The sequence below is a fragment of the Cetorhinus maximus genome, chromosome 3 (genome assembly GCF_964194155.1).
Source record: "Cetorhinus maximus chromosome 3, sCetMax3.hap1.1, whole genome shotgun sequence".
Lineage (NCBI taxonomy): Eukaryota > Metazoa > Chordata > Chondrichthyes > Lamniformes > Cetorhinidae > Cetorhinus > Cetorhinus maximus.
Genome location: NC_135881.1, coordinates 3,940,962 through 3,959,788, shown reverse-complemented (window position 1 = coordinate 3,959,788; position 18,827 = coordinate 3,940,962). Strand labels below are relative to the sequence as shown.

Sequence of the window (18,827 nt, the reverse complement as noted above, 5' to 3'; positions counted from 1 at the left end):
TAGAAGGATAAGGGGGGATCTGATTGAAACTTACAGAATACTGAAAGGCCTGGATGGAGTGGACGTGGGGAAGATGTTTCCATTAGTAGGAGAGACTAGGACCCGAGGACACAGCCTCAGAGTAAAGGGAAGACCTTTTAGAAAAGAGATGAGGAGAAACTTCTTTAGCCAGAGAGTGGTGAATCTATAGAATTCATTGCCACAGAAGGCTGTGGGGCCAGGTCATTGAGTGTATTTAAGACGGAGATAGATAGGTTCTTGATTGGTAAGGGGATCAAAGGTTACGGGGAGAAGGCGGGAGAATGGGGTTGAGAAACTTATCAGCCATGATTGAATGGCGGAGCAGACTCGATGGGCCGAAGGGCCTAATTTCTGCTCCTATGTCTTATGGTCTTATGGTCTTATCCCAATGCAAAGTAAAGGAATAATGAGAAATAACCGAACCAGCAAAAAAAGAGAAACAAAATGAAGGCAAATGGATAATCGAAAGTTAAAAGCAAAAAACAGTGGATGCTGGAAACCCAAAACAAAAACAAAAATAAAAATACCTGGGAAAAACTCAGCAGGTCTGACAGCATCTGCGGAGAGGAATATAGTTAATGTTTCGAGTCCGTATGACTCTTCAACAGAACTAAGGAAAAATAGAAGAGAGGTGAAATATAAGCTGGTTAAGTTGTTGAATTCTAATATGTTGAACAGCATTGTGGGTGTACATACACCACATGGACTGCAGTAATTCAACAAGGTGGCTCACCACCATCTTCTCAAGGGCAATTAGGGATGGGGAACAAATGCTTACCTAGCCAGTGATGCCCACATCCTGTGAAAGGATACAGCCTTCTGGATTTTTTGGAATGCCAAGTCAAAAGAAGAGGTGCTGTTCCTTGACCCATTGGAACACTGAGGCAGACCAAGGAGAGAAAGTTCAGAGTGGGAGCACTCTTTAAAATCTACCTTTTTGACCAAGCTTTTAGCCACCTGTGCTAATAACACCATTATGTGTGTCGGAGACACTTTGATAAAGCATCTTGGGATGTTTTGCTACATTAAAGGTGCTATTTAAATGCAAGTTGTCGTTGAACTACCAATTTCCTGACTAATCATACAATACTTGGGAAAAGAACAAACCATCTCTTAAACATCTTAACATCAAAGGCAATCAGTAACTGAGTAATACTTGCCTGAATATGTTTTCTATTGTGACTCATCGCATCCAACCCTCATCCTGGGCTTCTATCCAGTTTCTATTAATTGGTAATGGTTTAGAGGCACAAGAAATGAAACTGAAACTGTGCAGCTTGAAAGAGCAGAAACTGAGCATCCAGTTGGTGAACTGAGAGATTGGACAGAGGCACCTCTGAACATCCTGTCTTCAACTCCCTGAACAGCAGCCTGGCCCACTAACCTATCCTTTTCCCCAGCAGTCTCTATGAATATACGAATTAGAAGGAGTAGGCCACTCGGCCCCTCAAGCCTGCTCCGCCATCCAGAAGATCATAGCTGATCTGATTGTAACCTCCTGTCTACTCCTGATAAGCTTATACCCCCTTGTTTATCAAGAATCTATCTACCTCTGCCTTAAAAATATTCAAAGACTCTGCTTCCACTGTCTTTTGAGGAAGGGAGCTCCAAAGACTCACGACTCCCTGAGAGAAAAAAATTTCTTCTCATCTCTGTCTTAAATGGGTGACTCCTTATTTTTAAACAGTGACCCCTTGTTCTAGATTCTCCCACAAGATAAAACATCCTCCCCGCATCCACCCTGTCAAGACTATAGCAGCTTTGAAAATCTCTTTCCCTCTCCGAATCCCATTCTTTACTCTTTCCCTGTCACCTTTCCTTTCCCAATGCTTTCCTCAACCCCTTTTCCTTCCTCTCCCTCCTCTCCTTCCTCTTATTGCTTCTCTGTATCCCCATCCCATTCTCCTTCCCCTTTCTTCTGCTCCGTCCATTCCACCCTCCTCGTCTCCTCCCCTTGCCCTTCCTTATTTACCCTGCTTTGCTCCATATCCCTTGATGCTCAACAGAAAAAATTATTGATCTCAGTCTTGAAGATTTCAACAGCCTTTTAGAGATGTGCTTCTTCATAGTTGCTATTGGCCTCATCCTGTCTGTGCACTCTCCCCATTAAGATTAAACGTGCCTAGATTTAGCATTAATGGGCTGGTAATATCATAAAGAGCCAGTCAACAAAGCATCCGTTGGCACATCTGATCATGGGGTCTATAATAAAATAGCCTTTAAGAATCACAGGAGCATGGCTAGCCCTTTGGCCAGGCTATTTGGAAAGATCTCAGGCACAAAGACGCTACCTTAGACTGGCACCTAGTCAACAAGTCCAGCCTTCTCATCTCATAGTCATCAGACTACATATCCACTGCTCCATAACAACCAATGTACCCAAGTAACTGATCACTGGCATTGGTTCATGCCACTGGTTGAGTATTAAAGAAAGAATTTACATAACCTCAGGATGTTTTTTTTCATGAGATGTGGGTGTAAGCCAGCATTTATTGCCCATCAGTAATTGCCCTTGAGAAGGTAGTGAATTGCCTTCTTGAATTGCTGTAGTCCATGTGGTGTAGGTACACCCACGATGCTGTTAGGGAGCGAGTTCCAGGATTTTGACCCAGCGTCAGTGAAGGAACGGCGATATATTTCCAAGTCAGATGGTGAGTCGCTTGGAGGAGAACTTCCAGGTGGTGCTGTTCCTTTGTATCTGCTGCCCTTGTCCTTCTAGATGGTAGTGGTCGTGGGTTTGGAATATGCTGTCCAAGGAGCCTTGGTGAGTTCCTGCAGTGCATCTTATAGTTGGTACTATTGCTGCCACTGTGTGTTGGTGGTGGAGTGTGTGAATGTGTGGGGGTGGGGATCAATGGTGGAGGGAATGAATGTGTGTGGATAGAGTGCCAATCAAGTGGGCTGCTTTGTCCAGGATGGTGTCAAGCTTCGAGTGTTGTTGGAGCTGCACTCAACCAGGCAAGTGGGGAGTATTCCACCACACTCCTGAGTTGTGCCTTGTAGATGGCAGGCTTTGGGGAGTCAAGAGGAGGTGATGGCATAGTGGTATTGTCGCTAGACTAGTAATCCAGAGATCCAGGTAATGCTCTAGGGACCCGGGTTTGAATCCTGCCACAGCAGATGGTGGAATTTGAATTCAATAAAAATCTGGATGACCATGTTGTAAAAACCCATCCAGTTCACTAATGCCCTTTAGGGGAGGAAATCTGCCGTCCTTACCTGGTCTGGCCTACATGTGACTCCAGACACACAGCAATGTGGTTGACTCTTAAATGCCCTCTAAATTGGCCTAGCAAGCCATTCCATTGTATTGAACTGCTATAAAGCCTCAAGAAAGGAATGAAATTGGATGGACCACCTGGCATCGACCTAGGCACCGGAACCGACAGTGGCAAACTCAGCCCTGTTGACCCTGCGTCGTCCTCCTTATTAACATCTGGGGGCTAGTGCCAAAATTGGGAGAGCTGTCTCACAGACTAGTCAAGCAACGGCCTGACGTAGTCAACCTCACAGAATCATATCTTACAGATAATGTCCCAGACAGAACCATCACCATTACCGGGTATGTCCTGTTCCACTGGCAGGTCAGACCCAGCAGCAGTGATATACAGTTGGGAGGGAGTTGACCTGGGACACCACCATCACCATATTCTGTCCTACTGGCAGGACAGACCCAGCAGAGGTGGCGGCACAGTGGTGTATACAGTCGGGAGGGAGTTGCCCTGGGAGAACTCAACATTGACTCCGGACCCCATGAAGTCTCATGGCATCAGGTCAAACATGAACAAGGAAACTGATTACCATGTACCGCCCTCCCTCAACTGATGAATCAGTGCTCCTCCATGTTGACCAGCACTTGGAAGAAGCACTAAGGGTGGCAAAGGCGCAGAATGTACTCTGGGTGGGGGACTTCAATGTCGATCACCAAGAGTGGCTCGCTAGCACCACTACTGACCGAGCTGGCCGAGTCCTAAAGGACATAGCTGCTAGACTGGGTCTGTGGCAGGTAGTGAGGGAACCAACAGGAGGGAAAAACAACCTCATTCTCACAAATCTGCCTGTCGCAGATCGGTAGGAATAACCACCGCACGGTCATTGTGGAGACGAAGGGATCAACCCTGGTTCAATGAAGAGGAGTGCAGGAGGGCATGCCAGGAGCAGCACCAGACATACCTAAAAATGAGGTGCCAAACAGCATAAGCAGCAAGTAATGGACAGAGCTAAGTGATCCCACAACCAACGGATAAGATCTAAGCTCTGCAGTCTTGCTACGTTCAGTCGTGAATGGTGGTGGACAATTAAACAACTAACTGTGGGAGGAGGCTCCACAAATATCCCTATCCTCAATGATGGAGGAGCCCAGCACATCAGTACAAAAGATATGGCTGAAGCATCTGCTGCAATCTTCAGCCAGAAGTGCAAATGGATGGATCCATCTCGCCCTCCTCCGGAGGTCCCCAGCATCACAGAGCCAGTCTGCAGCCAATTTGATTCACTCCACATTATATCAAGAAACGGCTGAAGGCACTGGATAGTGCAAAGGCTATGGGCCCTGACAATATTCCAGCAATAGTACTGAAGACTAGTGCTCCAGAACTTGCTGCACCTCTAGCCAAGCTGTTCCAGTACAGCTACAACACTGACATCTACCCAACTATGTGGAAAATTGATCAGGTATGTTCTGTACACAAAAAGCAGGACAAATCCAACCCGGCCAATTACCGCCCCATCAGTCTACTCTCTATCATCAGTAAAGTAATGGAAGGGGTCATCAACAGTGCTATCAAGGGGTGATGGTTTGATTCTCTCTTGTTGGAGATGGTCATTGCCTGGCAGTTGTGTGGCGCGAATGTTACTTGCCACTTATCAGCTCGAGCTGGTTGAAAACGCTTCACTGCCTTTGAACGTCAAGTGCTCCCGGAGCGCGGTTGTTGTATTGCAGGAATGTGGTATTTTAGCTGCAGCAATAGGATGGAAAAGCAGTGGTTGTTCTGCTTGAAGCAGAGGAGATTGAGGGGAGATTTGACAGAGGTGTACGAGATTTTGACAGGTTTAGTTAGATAAGGTAGATGAGGAAAACTGTTCCTCTCAGCTGATGGTACAAAGACCATGGGGCACCGATTTATGGTCTTGGGCGTGAGATGTAGGGAGGAAGATGGGGAAGAACTAGTTTACACAGTGAGTGGTGATGACCTGCAACCCGCTGCCTACCAGGATGGTGGAAGTGGAAAACAATCCAGGATTTCAGAAGGAAATGGGATGGGCTCTTGAAGGAAATAAACCTGCTGGGCTTCGGGGATTGGGATGGACCGGATTGCTCCACGGAGAGCCAGCATAGATTCATGGGCAAAACAAAAACAGAATTACCTGGAAAAACTCAGCAGGTCTGGCAGCATCGGTGGAGAAGAAAAGAGTCGACATTTCGGGTCCACACGACCCTTCAGAACCGAAATGTCGACTCTTTTCTTCTCCACCGATGCTGCCAGACCTGCTGAGTTTTTCCAGGTAATTCTGTTTTTGTTTTGGATTTCCAGCATCTGCAGTAGTTTTTTGTTTTTAGATTCATGGGCTGATTGGCCTCCTGCGTGATTAAACAGAATTAAAATAAACATGGCAGCCCAATAGACAGGGGGGCTTGGCCCTGAGGAGGTGGCCCAGGGAGGGGCGGGGCCAGAGAGAGGGGCGGGGCCTAAGTAAAGGGGGCGGAGCCTGTGCCGCGCTCGAGTTCAAGCCGCTGAAGCAGAGGGTGGGGCTAAGAGAGGGGCGGGGCGAGTAGCGATCCCGAGGAGAGAAGGGGGCGGGGCCGTTTGCGGTTCAGACGGCGGGAGCTGCATCGTCAGGCGGAAGGTACAGGGGCGGGAGCGCGAGGGCCGTCTGCGCTCATCTCGGCCCCGGTCCGGGATGTGCGAGATGTGTAAATATTGCCCGCGGCTCAGTAATGGAGTCCGGTTTACAGGGTCCGGGGAGGGGGGCGGGGCGGGGTGGGTGAAGGAGGTGGGGGAGGTGGGGGAGGGGGAGGTTGGGGAGGGGGAGGTGGGGGGGTTGAAGGGGGGTGAAAGGGGGGGGTGAAGGAAGTGGGGAGGGGGGGTGAAGGGCGGGTGAAGGGCAGGGAGGTGAGGGGGTGAAGGGGGCGGGGAGGTGAGGGGGGCGGGGAGGTGAGGGGGGAGAAGGGGGTGGGGGGGGAGAAGGGGGTGGGGGGGGAGAAGGGGGTGGGGGGGGAGAAGGGGGCGGGGGGGAGAAGGGGGTGGGGGGGGAGAAGGGGGCGGGGGGGAGAAGGGGGCGGGGGGGAGAAGGGGGCGGGGGGGGAGAAGGGGGTGGGGGGGGAGAAGGGGGCGGGGGGGAGAAGGGGGCGGGGGGGAGAAGGGGGTGGGGGGGGAGAAGGGGGCGGGGGGGAGAAGGGGGCGGGGGAGGTGAAGGGGGCGGGTGAAGGGCGGGGAGGTGAGGGGGGTGAAGGGGGCGGGGAGGTGAGGGGGGGTGGGGAGGTGAAGGGGGTGGGGAGGTGAAGGGGGTGGGGAGGTGAAGGGGGTGGGGAGGTGAAGGGGGCGGGGGGGGTGAAGGGGGCGGGGGGGGAGAAGGGGGCGGGGGAGGTGAAGGGGGCGGGTGAAGGGCGGGGAGGTGAGGGGGGTGAAGGGGGTGGGGAGGTGAAGGGGGTGGGGAGGTGAAGGGGGCGGGGGGGGTGAAGGGGGCGGGGGGGGTGAAGGGGGCGGGGGGTGGTGAAGGTGAAGGGGGTGGGGGGGTGAAGGGGGCGGGGGGTGGTGAAGGGGGCGGGGGGTGGTGAAGGTGAAGGGGGCGGGGGGGGTGAAGGGGGCGGGGGGGGTGAAGGGGGCGGGGGGTGGTGAAGGGGGCGGGGGGGGTGAAGGGGGCGGGGGGGGTGAAGGGGGCGGGGGGGTGAAGGGGGCGGGGGGGGTGAAGGGGGCGGGGGGTGGTGAAGGTGAAGGGGGCGGGGGAGGTGGGGCGGGGGAGGTGAGGGTGAAGGGGGCGGGGAGGTGAGGGAGGTGAGGGGGGCGGGGGAGGTAAAGGGGGCGGGGGGGTGGGGGGGGCGAGGGGGGTGAAGGGGGTGGGGGAGGTGAGGGGGGTGAAGAGGGCGGGGAGGTGAGGGGGGTGAAGGGGGCAGGGGGGGTGAAGGGGGTAGGGGGGTGAAAGGTCGGGGGAGGTGAGGGGGGTGAAGGGGGCAGGGGGGGTGAAGGGGGTAGGGGGGTGAAAGGTCGGGGGAGGTGAGGGGATGAAGGGGGAGGTGAGGGGGTGGAGGGGATGAAGGGGGAGGTGAGGGGGTGGAGGGGATGAAGGGGGAGGTGAGGGGGTGGAGGGGATGAAGGGGGAGGTGAGGGGGTGGAGGGGATGAAGGGGGAGGTGAGGGGGTGGAGGGGATGAAGGGGGAGGTGAGGGGGTGGAGGGGATGAAGGGGGAGGTGAGGGGGGGTGAAGGGGGCGGGGGAGGTGAGGGGGGGTGAAGGGGGTGGGGGAGGTGAAGGGGGCGGGGGAGGTGAGGGGGGGTGAAGGGGGCGGGGGGGTGAAGGGGGCCCGGGGGGGTGAGGGGGCGGGGCGGGGGGGGTGAAGGGGCGGGGTGGGGGGGGCGGGGGGGTGAAGGGGGAGGTGAGGGGGGTGAAGGGGGCGGGGGAGGTGAGGGGGTGAAGGGGGGGGTGAGGGGGTGAAGGGAGGGCGGGTGAAGGAGGACGGAGTGGTGATGAAGGGGAGGGCGGGGGGAAGGAGGGGGTGTAAAGAGGAGGGGTGAAGGGGGCGGGGAGGTGAGGGGGGGTGGGGAGGTGAAGGGGGTGGGGAGGTGAAGGGGGCGGGGGGGGTGAAGGGGGCGGGGGGGGAGAAGGGGGCGGGGGAGGTGAAGGGGGCGGGTGAAGGGCGGGGAGGTGAGGGGGGTGAAGGGGGTGGGGAGGTGAAGGGGGTGGGGAGGTGAAGGGGGCGGGGGGGTGAAGGGGGCGGGGGGGGTGAAGGTGAAGGGGGTGGGGGGGGTGAAGGGGGCGGGGGGGGTGAAGGGGGCGGGGGGTGGTGAAGGGGGCGGGGGGTGGTGAAGGTGAAGGGGGTGGGGGGGTGAAGGGGGTGGGGGGGGTGAAGGGGGCGGGGGGGGTGAAGGGGGCGGGGGGGGGTGAAGGGGGCGGGGGGTGGTGAAGGTGAAGGGGGCGGGGGGGTGAAGGGGGCGGGGGGTGAAGGGGGCGGGGGGTGGTGAAGGTGAAGGGGGTGGGGGGGGTGAAGGGGGCGGGGGGGGTGAAGGGGGCGGGGGGGTGAAGGGGGCGGGGGTGGTGAAGGTGAAGGGGGCGGGGGAGGTGGGGCGGGGGAGGTGAGGGTGAAGGGGGCGGGGAGGGTGAGGGAGGTGAGGGGGGCGGGGGAGGTAAAGGGGCGGGGGGGTGGGGGGGCGAGGGGGGTGAAGGGGGTGGGGGAGGTGAGGGGGGTGAAGAGGGCGGGGAGGTGAGGGGGGTGAGGGGGCAGGGGGGGTGAAGGGGGGTAGGGGGGTGAAAGGTCGGGGGAGGTGAGGGGATGAAGGGGGAGGTGAGGGGTGGAGGGGATGAAGGGGGAGGTGAGGGGGTGGAGGGGATGAAGGGGGAGGTGAGGGGGTGGAGGGATGAAGGGGGAGGTGAGGGGGGTGAAGGGGGCGGGGAGGTGAGGGGGGGTGAAGGGGGAGGTGAAGGGGGTGGGGGAGGTGAAGGGGGCGGGGGAGGTGAGGGGGGGTGAAGGGGGCGGGGGGTGAAGGGGGCGGGGGGTGAAGGGGGCCCGGGGGGTGAGGGGCGGGGCGGGGGGGGTGAAGGGGCGGGGTGGGGGGCGGGGGGTGAAGGGGGAGGTGAGGGGGTGAAGGGGGCGGGGAGGTGAGGGGGTGAAGGGGGGGGTGAGGGGGTGAAGGGAGGGCGGGTGAAGGAGGACGGAGTGGTGATGAAGGGGAGGGCGGGGGGAAGGAGGGGGTGTAAAGGGGAGGGGTGAAGGGGGCGGGGAGGCAAGGGGGGTGAAGAGGACAGGGGGTGGTGGTGTGGAGGGACGGGGCGTGGAGGGGGTGGGGGGGACGGGGCGTGGAGGGGGTGGGGAGGCGGGGTGTGGAGTGGGTGGGGGGGACGGGGCGTGGAGGGGGACGGGGGGATGGGGCGTGGAGGGGGTGGGGTGGGGGGACGGGGGCGTGGTGGGGGGGACAGGGTGTGGAGGGGGTGGGGGGAAGGGGCGTGGAGGAGGAGGTCGGGAGGGGAGGGGGTGAAGGAGGAAGAGGGCGGTGAAGGGTGTGGGGTCGGGGGGCAAGAGGAGGGAGGGGGATGAGGAGGGGGAGGGGTGGGAGGAGTAGAGGGGAGAGAGTGAGGAGGAAGGTGGGTGAGGAGGAAGTGGGGTTGGTGGAGGAGGAAGGGAGGTGGGGAGGAAGGTGGGGTGGGGAGGTGAAGGAGGAAGGTGGCTGAGCGGGGGTGGGGGTTTGAAGGAGGAAGGAGACTTGGGGAGGAGACGGGGGGATGAGAGAAGGACTGGGGTGGGGGTTGTGGTGGCAAGAGAGGGGACCTGGGGGTGTGGGCAGGTTGGAATGTGAGAGAGAAGGGGGAGCTGTCTAGGGTGGGGTGGTGGGGTGTTCAAGAGTGTGGGACACTGGGCAGGGTGGGTGAGTAGGAAGGGCTACTAGGGAGTGTGAAAATGGGGAGGAGAAAGAGGGGTGCCGGGGTGGGGTGTGTGTGGGTGGGGTGTGTGTGTGTTGGGGGGGTCCATGGTGCGGGGTGGGGGGAGGGGGCAGTGGTTATGGGTTTAAAACCTGTTCATCCTCCATGGTACGCTGGTAAATGGGAGCAGAAAGTTACGAAGGGACAGAAACAGATTGAGCTAAACTGTGGTGGATGGAGTTTAGTGCGAGAGAGATGAACCAAGAGTATTTCTGAATAGTGAGAGACCAGGAGCAGATGTAGCTGTCCAGATACATAGTTATCGAAAAGGCTGATGGGATGTTGGTGTTTATCTTGAGGGCGCTGGAAGTGAAGCTTCCGAAGTATAAAGCGCCCAGCCCAGCCCCCAGGTTCCCCCTCCACCCCAGTCAGCTCCTCCTCCTGCTCTCATACATCCCCTCCGCCACCCCCCCAGCTCTCTCTCTCTCTCTCTCTCTCTCTCTCTCTCTCCCGCCGCGCCCCCTCTTTCTCTTCTCCCCCCAGTCCCTGGAGTAACTGTGCTGATTTCTGGGCACTGCCCCTCAGGAAGGGTAGACTGGCCTTGAAGGTGGTGCAGTGCAGATTCACCAGAATGACACGGGGGTTAAATTATGAGGACCGGTTGCAAAGACTAGTCTTGTATTCCTGATTATAGAAGATTGAGGGGTGACAAAATTGAGGTTTTTGAGATGATTAAAGATATTTGATACAGTAGATGAGTACAGCTCCCACAATACTCAAGAAGCTTGACACCGTCGGGGACAAAGCAGTTCGCTTGATTTGCAACACATCCGCAAACATTCACTCCCTCCACCACCAACGCACAGTAGCAGCAGTGTGTGTACCATCTACAAGATGTATTGCAGGGATTTACCAAGGCTCCTGAGACAGCTACTTCCAAACCCACGACCACTACCACCTAGGACAAGGGCAGCATATGGATGGGAACACCACTACCGGGAAGTTCCCCTCCAGGCCACTCACCATCCTGACTTGGAAATATATCACCATTCCTTCACTGTTGCTGGGTCAAAATCCTGGAACTCCTTTCCTAGCAGCACTGTGGGTGTACCTACACCACATGGACTGCTGCGGTTCAAGAAGGCAGCTCACCAACACCTTCTCAAGGGCAACTAGTGATGGGTAATAAATGCTGGCCCAGCCAGTGAAGCCCACATCCTGTGAATGAATATAAAAAAGAAAGATAGAGAGAAACTATTGCTTCTGATGGTGGGGTGGGGGTGTGGGCGGGAGTCCAAAACAAGGGGGCAGAACCTTAACATTACAGTTGGATTGTCCAGTGTGATTTAAGGAAGGACTCCTTCACACGGGAGAGGAAATCTGGAATGTTCTCTCAACCCCTTCCACAAACAAAATGGGGGTCAGTTGGAGCTGTCGAGATTGATAGATTGAGGGCATTAAGAAATTTGGATCAAAGGTGGGTAAATGGGTTTGAGATGCATATCAGCCATGATCTAATTGAATGATGGAACAGGCTTGAGGGGCTGAATGGCCTCCCCCCTGTTCCTGTCTGTTTTCAGTTACAGGCTCTGTGTAGGTGTGAACTGACTGCTGTGAATATGACAAGTCATCGCTCAAACAGCGACGGATTTCCTCAGTATCACCTTCGACGCATCGGATGTAGAGCGTCACTCCCAGATGTCGCCAATTTAATTGAGTGAGTAATATGGAGTGGTATTGGACAGGATTGTGGGCTTATTCAGGATGGAAACTGACGCCGGCAATTAGGCAAGACCATGTAGTTCTGACTCGTTGCGTTTGGGGATTCCCAGGGCAGGCTGTCCATTGTCCAGTTGGGTGGGACTGCCCCTCACCTCGTTCTACTGCAGTCATGGCCAGAGAATTACCTTTGCTCCTTTATTCTTTCATGGGATGTGGGAATCGCTGGCAAGGCAGGATTGAAGGCAGTTAAGAGTCGACCACATTGCTGTGTCTCTGGGGTGACATGTAGGCCAGACCAGTTAAGGACGGCAGATTTCCTTTCCTAAAGGGCATTAGTGAACCAGATGGGTTTTTACAACAATCAATGATAGTTTCATGGCCACCGTTACTGAGACTAGCTTTCAACTCCAGATTTATTAACTGAATTTAAATTTCACCAGCTGCTGTGGTGGGATTTGAACATTTCCTGGGCCTCTGGATTAGTAGTCCAGTGATATTACCACTCCGCCACTTTCTTCATCTGCAATGGCTTCCCTTCCAGCCTTTGGCGTCTCCAAGGATTTATCCTTGGACTCCTGCTGTTTGTTTCTGACTATATCCAGCAGCAAGCCTCTCAACCTCACCACTGTCTGATTTGTCAGACTCCTTGTTTGACATAAGAACTGGATGAGCGGCATTTCCTGCCAATTAAATATTGAAAAGCCATTGTCTTTGGCTCCTCTGTGCCCTAGCTACCAGCGCCATTGTTTCCTTAGTCATTCAGTTGGAACCAGACTTTTTGCAACCTTGGTGTCATATTCGCCCTTGAGATGATCTTACAGTCACACATCGATCACTAAGACTGCTTATTTTTATCTCAGTAGCATTGCTCGATTCTACCTTGCCCCAGCTCCCCTGCTGCTGAAACCCCCAGCTGTGCCATAATTATTTCATGACTTGACTATTCCACAGCTGTCCTAGCTGGTCTTCCAGCTTCCACCCTACGTGAACTGGAACTCATCCAAAACTCAACTGCCTTGTATCTGAAGCCCCAGTCACACCTGCGCTCGCTGACCTACTTTAACTCGGTCTGGCAATGATTCTCACCCTTGTTTTCCCTCTGTGGCCTCACCACTCCCTATCCACCAATGCTGACAGTGCTTTAAGCTGCTTAATATTGTCTATCAAATTTTGTTTTTTAATCTTTACTGTGAAGAGCCTTGATGTTTTAGTATTTTAAATATACAATATAAATACAAATTGTTAGATACAGAGTAAAGCTCCCTCCACACTGTCCCCATCAAACACTCCCAGGGCAGGTACAGCACAGGGTTAGATACAGAGTAAAGCTCCCTCTACACTGTCCCCATCAAACACTCCCAGGACAGGTACAGCACGGGGTTAGATACAGAGTAAAGCTCTCTCTACACTGTCCCCATCAAACACTCCCAGGACAGGTACAGCACGGGGTTAGATACAGAGTAAAGCTCCCTCCACACTGTCCCCATCAAACACTCCCAGGACAGGTACAGCACAGGATTAGATACAGAGTAAAGCTCCCTCTACACTGTCCCCATCAAACACTCCCAGGACAGGTACAGCACGGGGTTAGATACAGAGTAAAGCTCCCTCTACAGTGTCCCCATCAAACACTCCCAGGGCAGGTACAGCATAGGGTTAGATACAGAGCAAAGCTCCCTCTACACTGTCCCCATCAAACACTCCCAGGACAGGTACAGCACGGGGTTAGATACAGAGTAAAGCTCCCTCTACACTGTCCCCATCAAACACTCCCAGGACAGGTACAGCACGGGGTTAGATACAGAGTAAATCTCCCTCTACACCATCCCCATCAAACACTCCCAGGACAGGTACAGCACAGGGTTAGATACAGAGTAAAGCTCCCTTTACACTGTCCGCATCAAACACTCCCAGGACAGGTACAGCACGGGGTTAGATACAGAGTAAAGCTCCCTCTACACTGTCCCCATCAAACAATCCCAGGGCAGGTGCCACACAGGGTCAGATACAGAGTAAAGCTCCCATTGTCCACCTGCATGGGAAGCAGACCATTCGGCCTAACCAGCCAGTGTTGGTATTTACCTCCCACATGTGCAAATCATATCACTTCTGTATCACATGATGTGCCGCAGATCAACTCGCGGGTGAACCAGGCAGTCTGCAGCCTGGCCATTGAGGGCTTGCTGCTGCAGATGGCAGGCACCGGGGCCTCGGGCTCCTTCAAGATCAACCGACATCACCTGGAGGGCCAGAGCTGCCCAGGCTGGGGCGGGCAGTGGAGAACAGATGCCAGTAGGAAGGGGAAGATGAGGATGAGCCCGGCCAGGGTGAAGAAGAAGCCGAGTGCGCGGATGAAGTGTGGCGTTGGCTGGAGGAAAGCCGCCAAGGGAACTGGCATCTGGAGGCTGGGCGGGCAGCCTTGGAAAGCAGCCAAGGAGCCGGCGCTAGGCACTTGTCGGGCAGGAGGGTCAACAAGAGGCGGCAGATACTGAGAGCGTCCCTGTGGGTTCCGGGCAAGGAGCGAAATGGTGCAGGAGGGGAAAGAAAACTTCCAAGTGGAGAAAATATCAGCCCCTTTTCACACTGCCTGCCAGATTGTCAGTGTTCTCTGTGCTGTTGTTCTGTTGTGTGAAAGAATTGAAGTTTTGTTGGATTAAAACAAGATTCTAAAGGTCAGAGTGGTGAGGCTGGCTGCTCTTTCCAAGATCTTACTAATTTTTAAGTTCCCGCTTACTTTTCATGCACGGTCGGTTGTGTATTAGCAATAAAAGGAGCTGTTTCTTATTAATTTTCTATGCTTTTTCAAAAATTTCTTCAACTGGGCAGATGTACTGTGTCTGTGTACTGTGCATTAACTTAAACACAGAATGTCTCTTGGCAGGGTGACTGGCTGTCCCACTTCCAGCCAAACACCGACACACAGGAAAAAAGTGATAGCTAAATCATTTTCCCACTGGTACCCAGGCTTGTGTACATTGTAGCCACCATGTCTTATCTATGACCTCGGAGCTGCCTTATCCTAGCTTAGTGATAAGTAATATTAAGTATCACGAGGGGTTAAAGCAGCAAGGAAATTTAGGACGGGCATCGGAAAGTCTGATCAATATGGGGATCAGACTCCCAGGCCCAGCAGCATAAAATGGGGAAAAAACAGTCCCTCTGCCGTTAGATAATTCTAATCAAATGCTAATGTCAGAAGTGGCCAGCCTTCCAAGACTTCCCAAAAATTGAAGGTTGACCTCTTGGGACATCACTTGTGACAGTGAACAATACCCAGAGAATATCGCCAGAGAATTAAAACAAAATTTGTTTTATTTTCATTTTCTTTGATAACTTTGTTTAGTTTTTAAAAAATTATTGGAGCCAGGGTGGGGCAAATTGACAATGATTCCTCCAATCAAGGCTTTTGCTTTCCTACTGGCTGTGGACAGGCAGGGGTACTGTGTGGATAGACATGTCAGGCACCCAGTGGTTGGAGAGTTGAGGTGGGGCTTTGCAAGTTGGGGGTGGGGGGGTTGCAGTCCTCAGAGTAGGTCAAGAGGCAGATGGGTGGGTGTGTGTGGTGTGCCAGGCCTGGGGCTAGGCCAGCATTTATTGCCCATCCCTAACTGCCCTTGGAAAGGTGGTGGTGAGCTGCTGCCTTGAACCATTGCAGTCCACATGGTGTAGGTACACCCACAGAGCTGTTAGGGAGAGAGTTCCAGGATTTTGACCCAGTGACAGTGAAGGAACAATGATATATTTCCAACTCAGAATGCTGTGTGACTTGGAGGGAAACTTCCAGGTGGTGGTGGTGTTCCCGTGCATCTGCTGCCCTTGCCCTTCTAGATGGTGGCGGTCATGGGTTTGGAAGGTGTTGTCGCTTAAGCTAATGTGGGTGGTGGCAAGTGGGGCTTGAGGGGTGGGCTGAGAGGGTACAGCACTGACTATGGAATGTGACTGTGTGGCTGACTGAAAGGGTGCCTTTTTGTAAACTGATAGCATCACATCAACCATGTCGCTTGCACAATATCTGATTTAATCTCCTCTCTTATCACTCTCTCTCGCATTCCACCTGGGCCAGCTTCAGCAAGCGGGTTACCCTGATAGGAAGGAATGGTGACGTGGTTGATTATGTCCTCAGCTCTGCCAAAGAATCGAGGAGCAGGAGTATCTCCAGGATGCACGCCCGGGTAATCCGATCAGCCCAGGATAACCAGCACCGGCTGGTCGACTCCAGCTTCTCCGGTGTTTACATCAACGACCGGCGCATAGACAGTGAGTGGCAGCACGCCCAGTACCTTGGGGGTGAGGGTCAATGAGGGTGGGGGGAGTGTGTGAGAGGCGGGGGCACAGGGTGGGTGGAGGTGCTTGGGTGGCCAGGGCTATACCTGCGATCTGGCTTTTTACTGTTTTTTTGTCTTGTTTTATTCACAGTCCTTAATATTACCCACAGGACACTGATCAAATCATTGATTCCTGTAACAATTGTTCAGAAGAACATGCATATGAATTAGGAGCAGGAATAGGCCACTCGGTCCCTCAAGCCTGCTCTGCCATTCAATAAGATCATGGCTGATCTGACTGTAACCTCCTGTCTACCCTCTTGCTGATCAAGAACCTATTTAGCTCTGCCTTAAAAACATGCATAGACCCTGCTTCCACTGCCTTTTGAGGAAGAGAGTTCCAAAGACTCTTAACCCTCTGGGAGAAAAAATTTCTTCTCATCTGTCTTAAATTACCCTTTACACAGTGATTCCTAGTTCTAGATTCTCCCACAAGAGGAAACATTCTCTCTATATCCACTCTGTCAAGTTCCCTCAGGATCTTTTATGTTTCAACCAAGTCACCTCTTACTCTTCTAAACTCCAGTGGATACAAGCCTAGCCTGTTGAGCCGTTCCTCATAAGACAACCTGCCCATTCCTTGTATGAGTTTAGTAAACCTCTGAACTGCTAATGTATTTATATCTTTCCTTAAATAAGACCAGTACTGTACAGAGTACGCCAGATGTGGTCTCACCAGTGTCCTGTACAACTGAAGCTTAACCTCCCTACTTTTGTATTTAATTCCCCTCGCAATAAACGAAAGCATTCTATTAGCTTTCTATTACTTGCTGTACCTGCATACTAATACTTTGTAATTCATGCACTAGGATACCCAGATCCCCCTGAATCTCAGAGCTCTGAAATCTATCACATTTAGATAATATGCTTTATTATTCTTCCTGCCAAAATGGACAAGCTTACATTTTCCCACTTTGTAGTCCATTTGCTGGCCCTCCAATGGTGCGGCGCTCCCTGGGCCCCTGCGCCCTGGCCCTCTGACGGTGCGGCACTCCCTGGGCCCTGGCGCTCCCTAGTACCTGGCCCACTGACGGTGTGGTGCTCCCTGGTCCCCGGCCCTCCAACGGTGCGGTGCTCCCTGGTCCCCGGCCCTCCGACGGCGCGGCGCTCCCTGGTCCCCGGCCCTCCGACGGCGCGGTGCAACCTGGTCCCCGGCCCTCCGACGGTGCGGTGCTCCCTGGTCCCCGGCCCTCCGACGGCGCGGCGCTCCCTGGTCCCCGGCCCTCCGACGGCGCGGTGCAACCTGGTCCCCGGCCCTCCGACGGCGCGGCGCTCCCTGGTCCCCGGCCCTCCCACGGCGCGCGCTCCCTGGGCGCGTCTATGTGTAATATCAGGAGTTGGATGTTGAACCGTACAGCCCTGTATGATTCCACGTCAATGGGGTTGGGGCATATTCTTGCTGGGCTTTGCCTCCGCTCTCCATGAGTGGGGGAGGGGTATCAACTCCCCATCCTGATTGATCTCTCTACCCAAAAATGTGCTATGGTGGGGTAGAAGGTTGGCTCAGCACCGTGGCCTTCCACAGTCCCTCTGCCCACTGATACTTGGCGCTCACACTCATTCCTGAAGAGCTATCCACGTGGGCAATCAACTGAAATGAGCCATTTGGCTGTTGAACTGTATCCCAGCTGGAGTCCAAGAGCAGAGTCATAGAGCACAGAAGGAGGTCATTTATCCATCGTGTCTGAACCGTGCGATTTATGCCACTCTCCTCTTCTCCCCTCCCCTCCCCGTCAGAGTTTTGCAAATGTTTTCTTTTGTGGATATATACATCCCAATTGCCCTGTTTGCTGTGGATTTGCTCCTTTAATGTGAAAAGGGAAAGTTTTACTTTGTAAATGTGACTTGCCTATTTTGACCTTAGGTGATGTGATCCTGAAGGAAGGTGACACGGTGACCTTTGGACATCCGCAGAGCTTGCAAGTGGAACGAGGGGATAAAGTCCGTCAGCCCAACTCCGAATTTTACTTCATGGTAAATCTGTTTGGAAGGGAAAAAGATGTTTTTATTCGACCCTTGTAATGCCTTGATTGAAGAATAATGAAAGAGGGTTCACAGTTATAAGATGGAATTGTGAATGGGCAGTGTTGCACCATCTTTGAGTTCCCTAGCTCTGAACAGACAGGATCCTAGTTCCAGGGAACTGCACTGCTCTGTGGACGAACTTGCAGAGGCGATCTGTGTACCCCAAGAGCATAAGATCAAAGCTGGAGTAAACCATTGGGCCCCTTGAAGCTGCTCTGTTATTCAACAAGATCATGGCTGATCTTCTACCCTCAACTCCACTATTCCTGCCCTAACCCCATATCCCTTCATTCCCTTGGTGCCCTAAAATGTATGGACCTCTTGTCTTGAATATACTCAATGATGAAACATCCACAGCTCTGATTCCAAAGGTTCACAGTCCTCTGATTGAAGAAGTTTCTCCTCATCTTAGTCCTAAATGGCCACCCTGGACCCTGAGACTGTGCCCCCGCATTCTGGATTCCCCAGTGGAGGGAAGTAGCATCTATGCTATCGAGCCCTCTAAGAATCTTATACATTTAAATAAGATCACCCTTTATTCAGCTAAATTCCAGAGCGTACAGGCCCATCCTGCCCTTATAGGACAGCCCTTTCATCCCAGGAATCAGTCTAGTGACCCCTGTAAAACAAGTATATCCTTCCTTTGGTAAGGAGACCAGAACTGTTATGGTATCCCAGGTCTAGTCTAACTAAGCCCTATATAATTGCGCCAAAATAAAAGCAGAGTACTGTGGATGCTAGAAACCTGAAATAAAAACAGAAAATGCTGGAAATACTCAGCAGGTCTGGCAGCGTTTGTGGAGAGAGAAACAGAGTTAAAACATTTTGAGTTGATTATGACTCTTCAGAACTGAAGGAAGGTAGAAATGTTTTATGCAGTTGAAAGGGTGAGGGGGAGAGGGAGGAAAAACACAAGGGAATGTCTGGGATAGGGTAGTGGGTGGGAGAGATTAAATGACAAAAGATGCCATGGAATAAAAAGAAAGGGGAGTGGTAATGGTTGTGGTAAAGAAACGTTGTGGTAAAGAAATAAAGCATTTGTCCAGAATGAGTGTGAATGGCAGAATAATGACCAGCTCTGCCCGAAAACAAAAAACGTGAAAAACAAGATTCAGACCAGCCTATGGGAGGGAAAAAGAACAGAATCAAAATGGTCGGGGGCA

The 18,827-nt window shown here is 53.6% G+C and overlaps 1 protein-coding gene across 1 annotated transcript in view; it reads left to right on the top strand.

The window, feature by feature from the left end:
- Positions 1–11,131: 11,131 nt before the first annotated feature.
- LOC144675156 (uncharacterized) overlaps positions 11,132–18,827 on the top strand; it is a 74,482-nt gene continuing 66,786 nt past the window's right edge. The window contains exons 1-3 of the mRNA XM_078536123.1: positions 11,132–11,309; positions 15,378–15,571; positions 17,504–17,613. Coding sequence (XP_078392249.1) covers positions 11,212–11,309; positions 15,378–15,571; positions 17,504–17,613 — 402 coding nt within the window. The 5' untranslated portion in view covers positions 11,132–11,211. The remainder of the gene's footprint in view (positions 11,310–15,377; positions 15,572–17,503; positions 17,614–18,827) is intronic.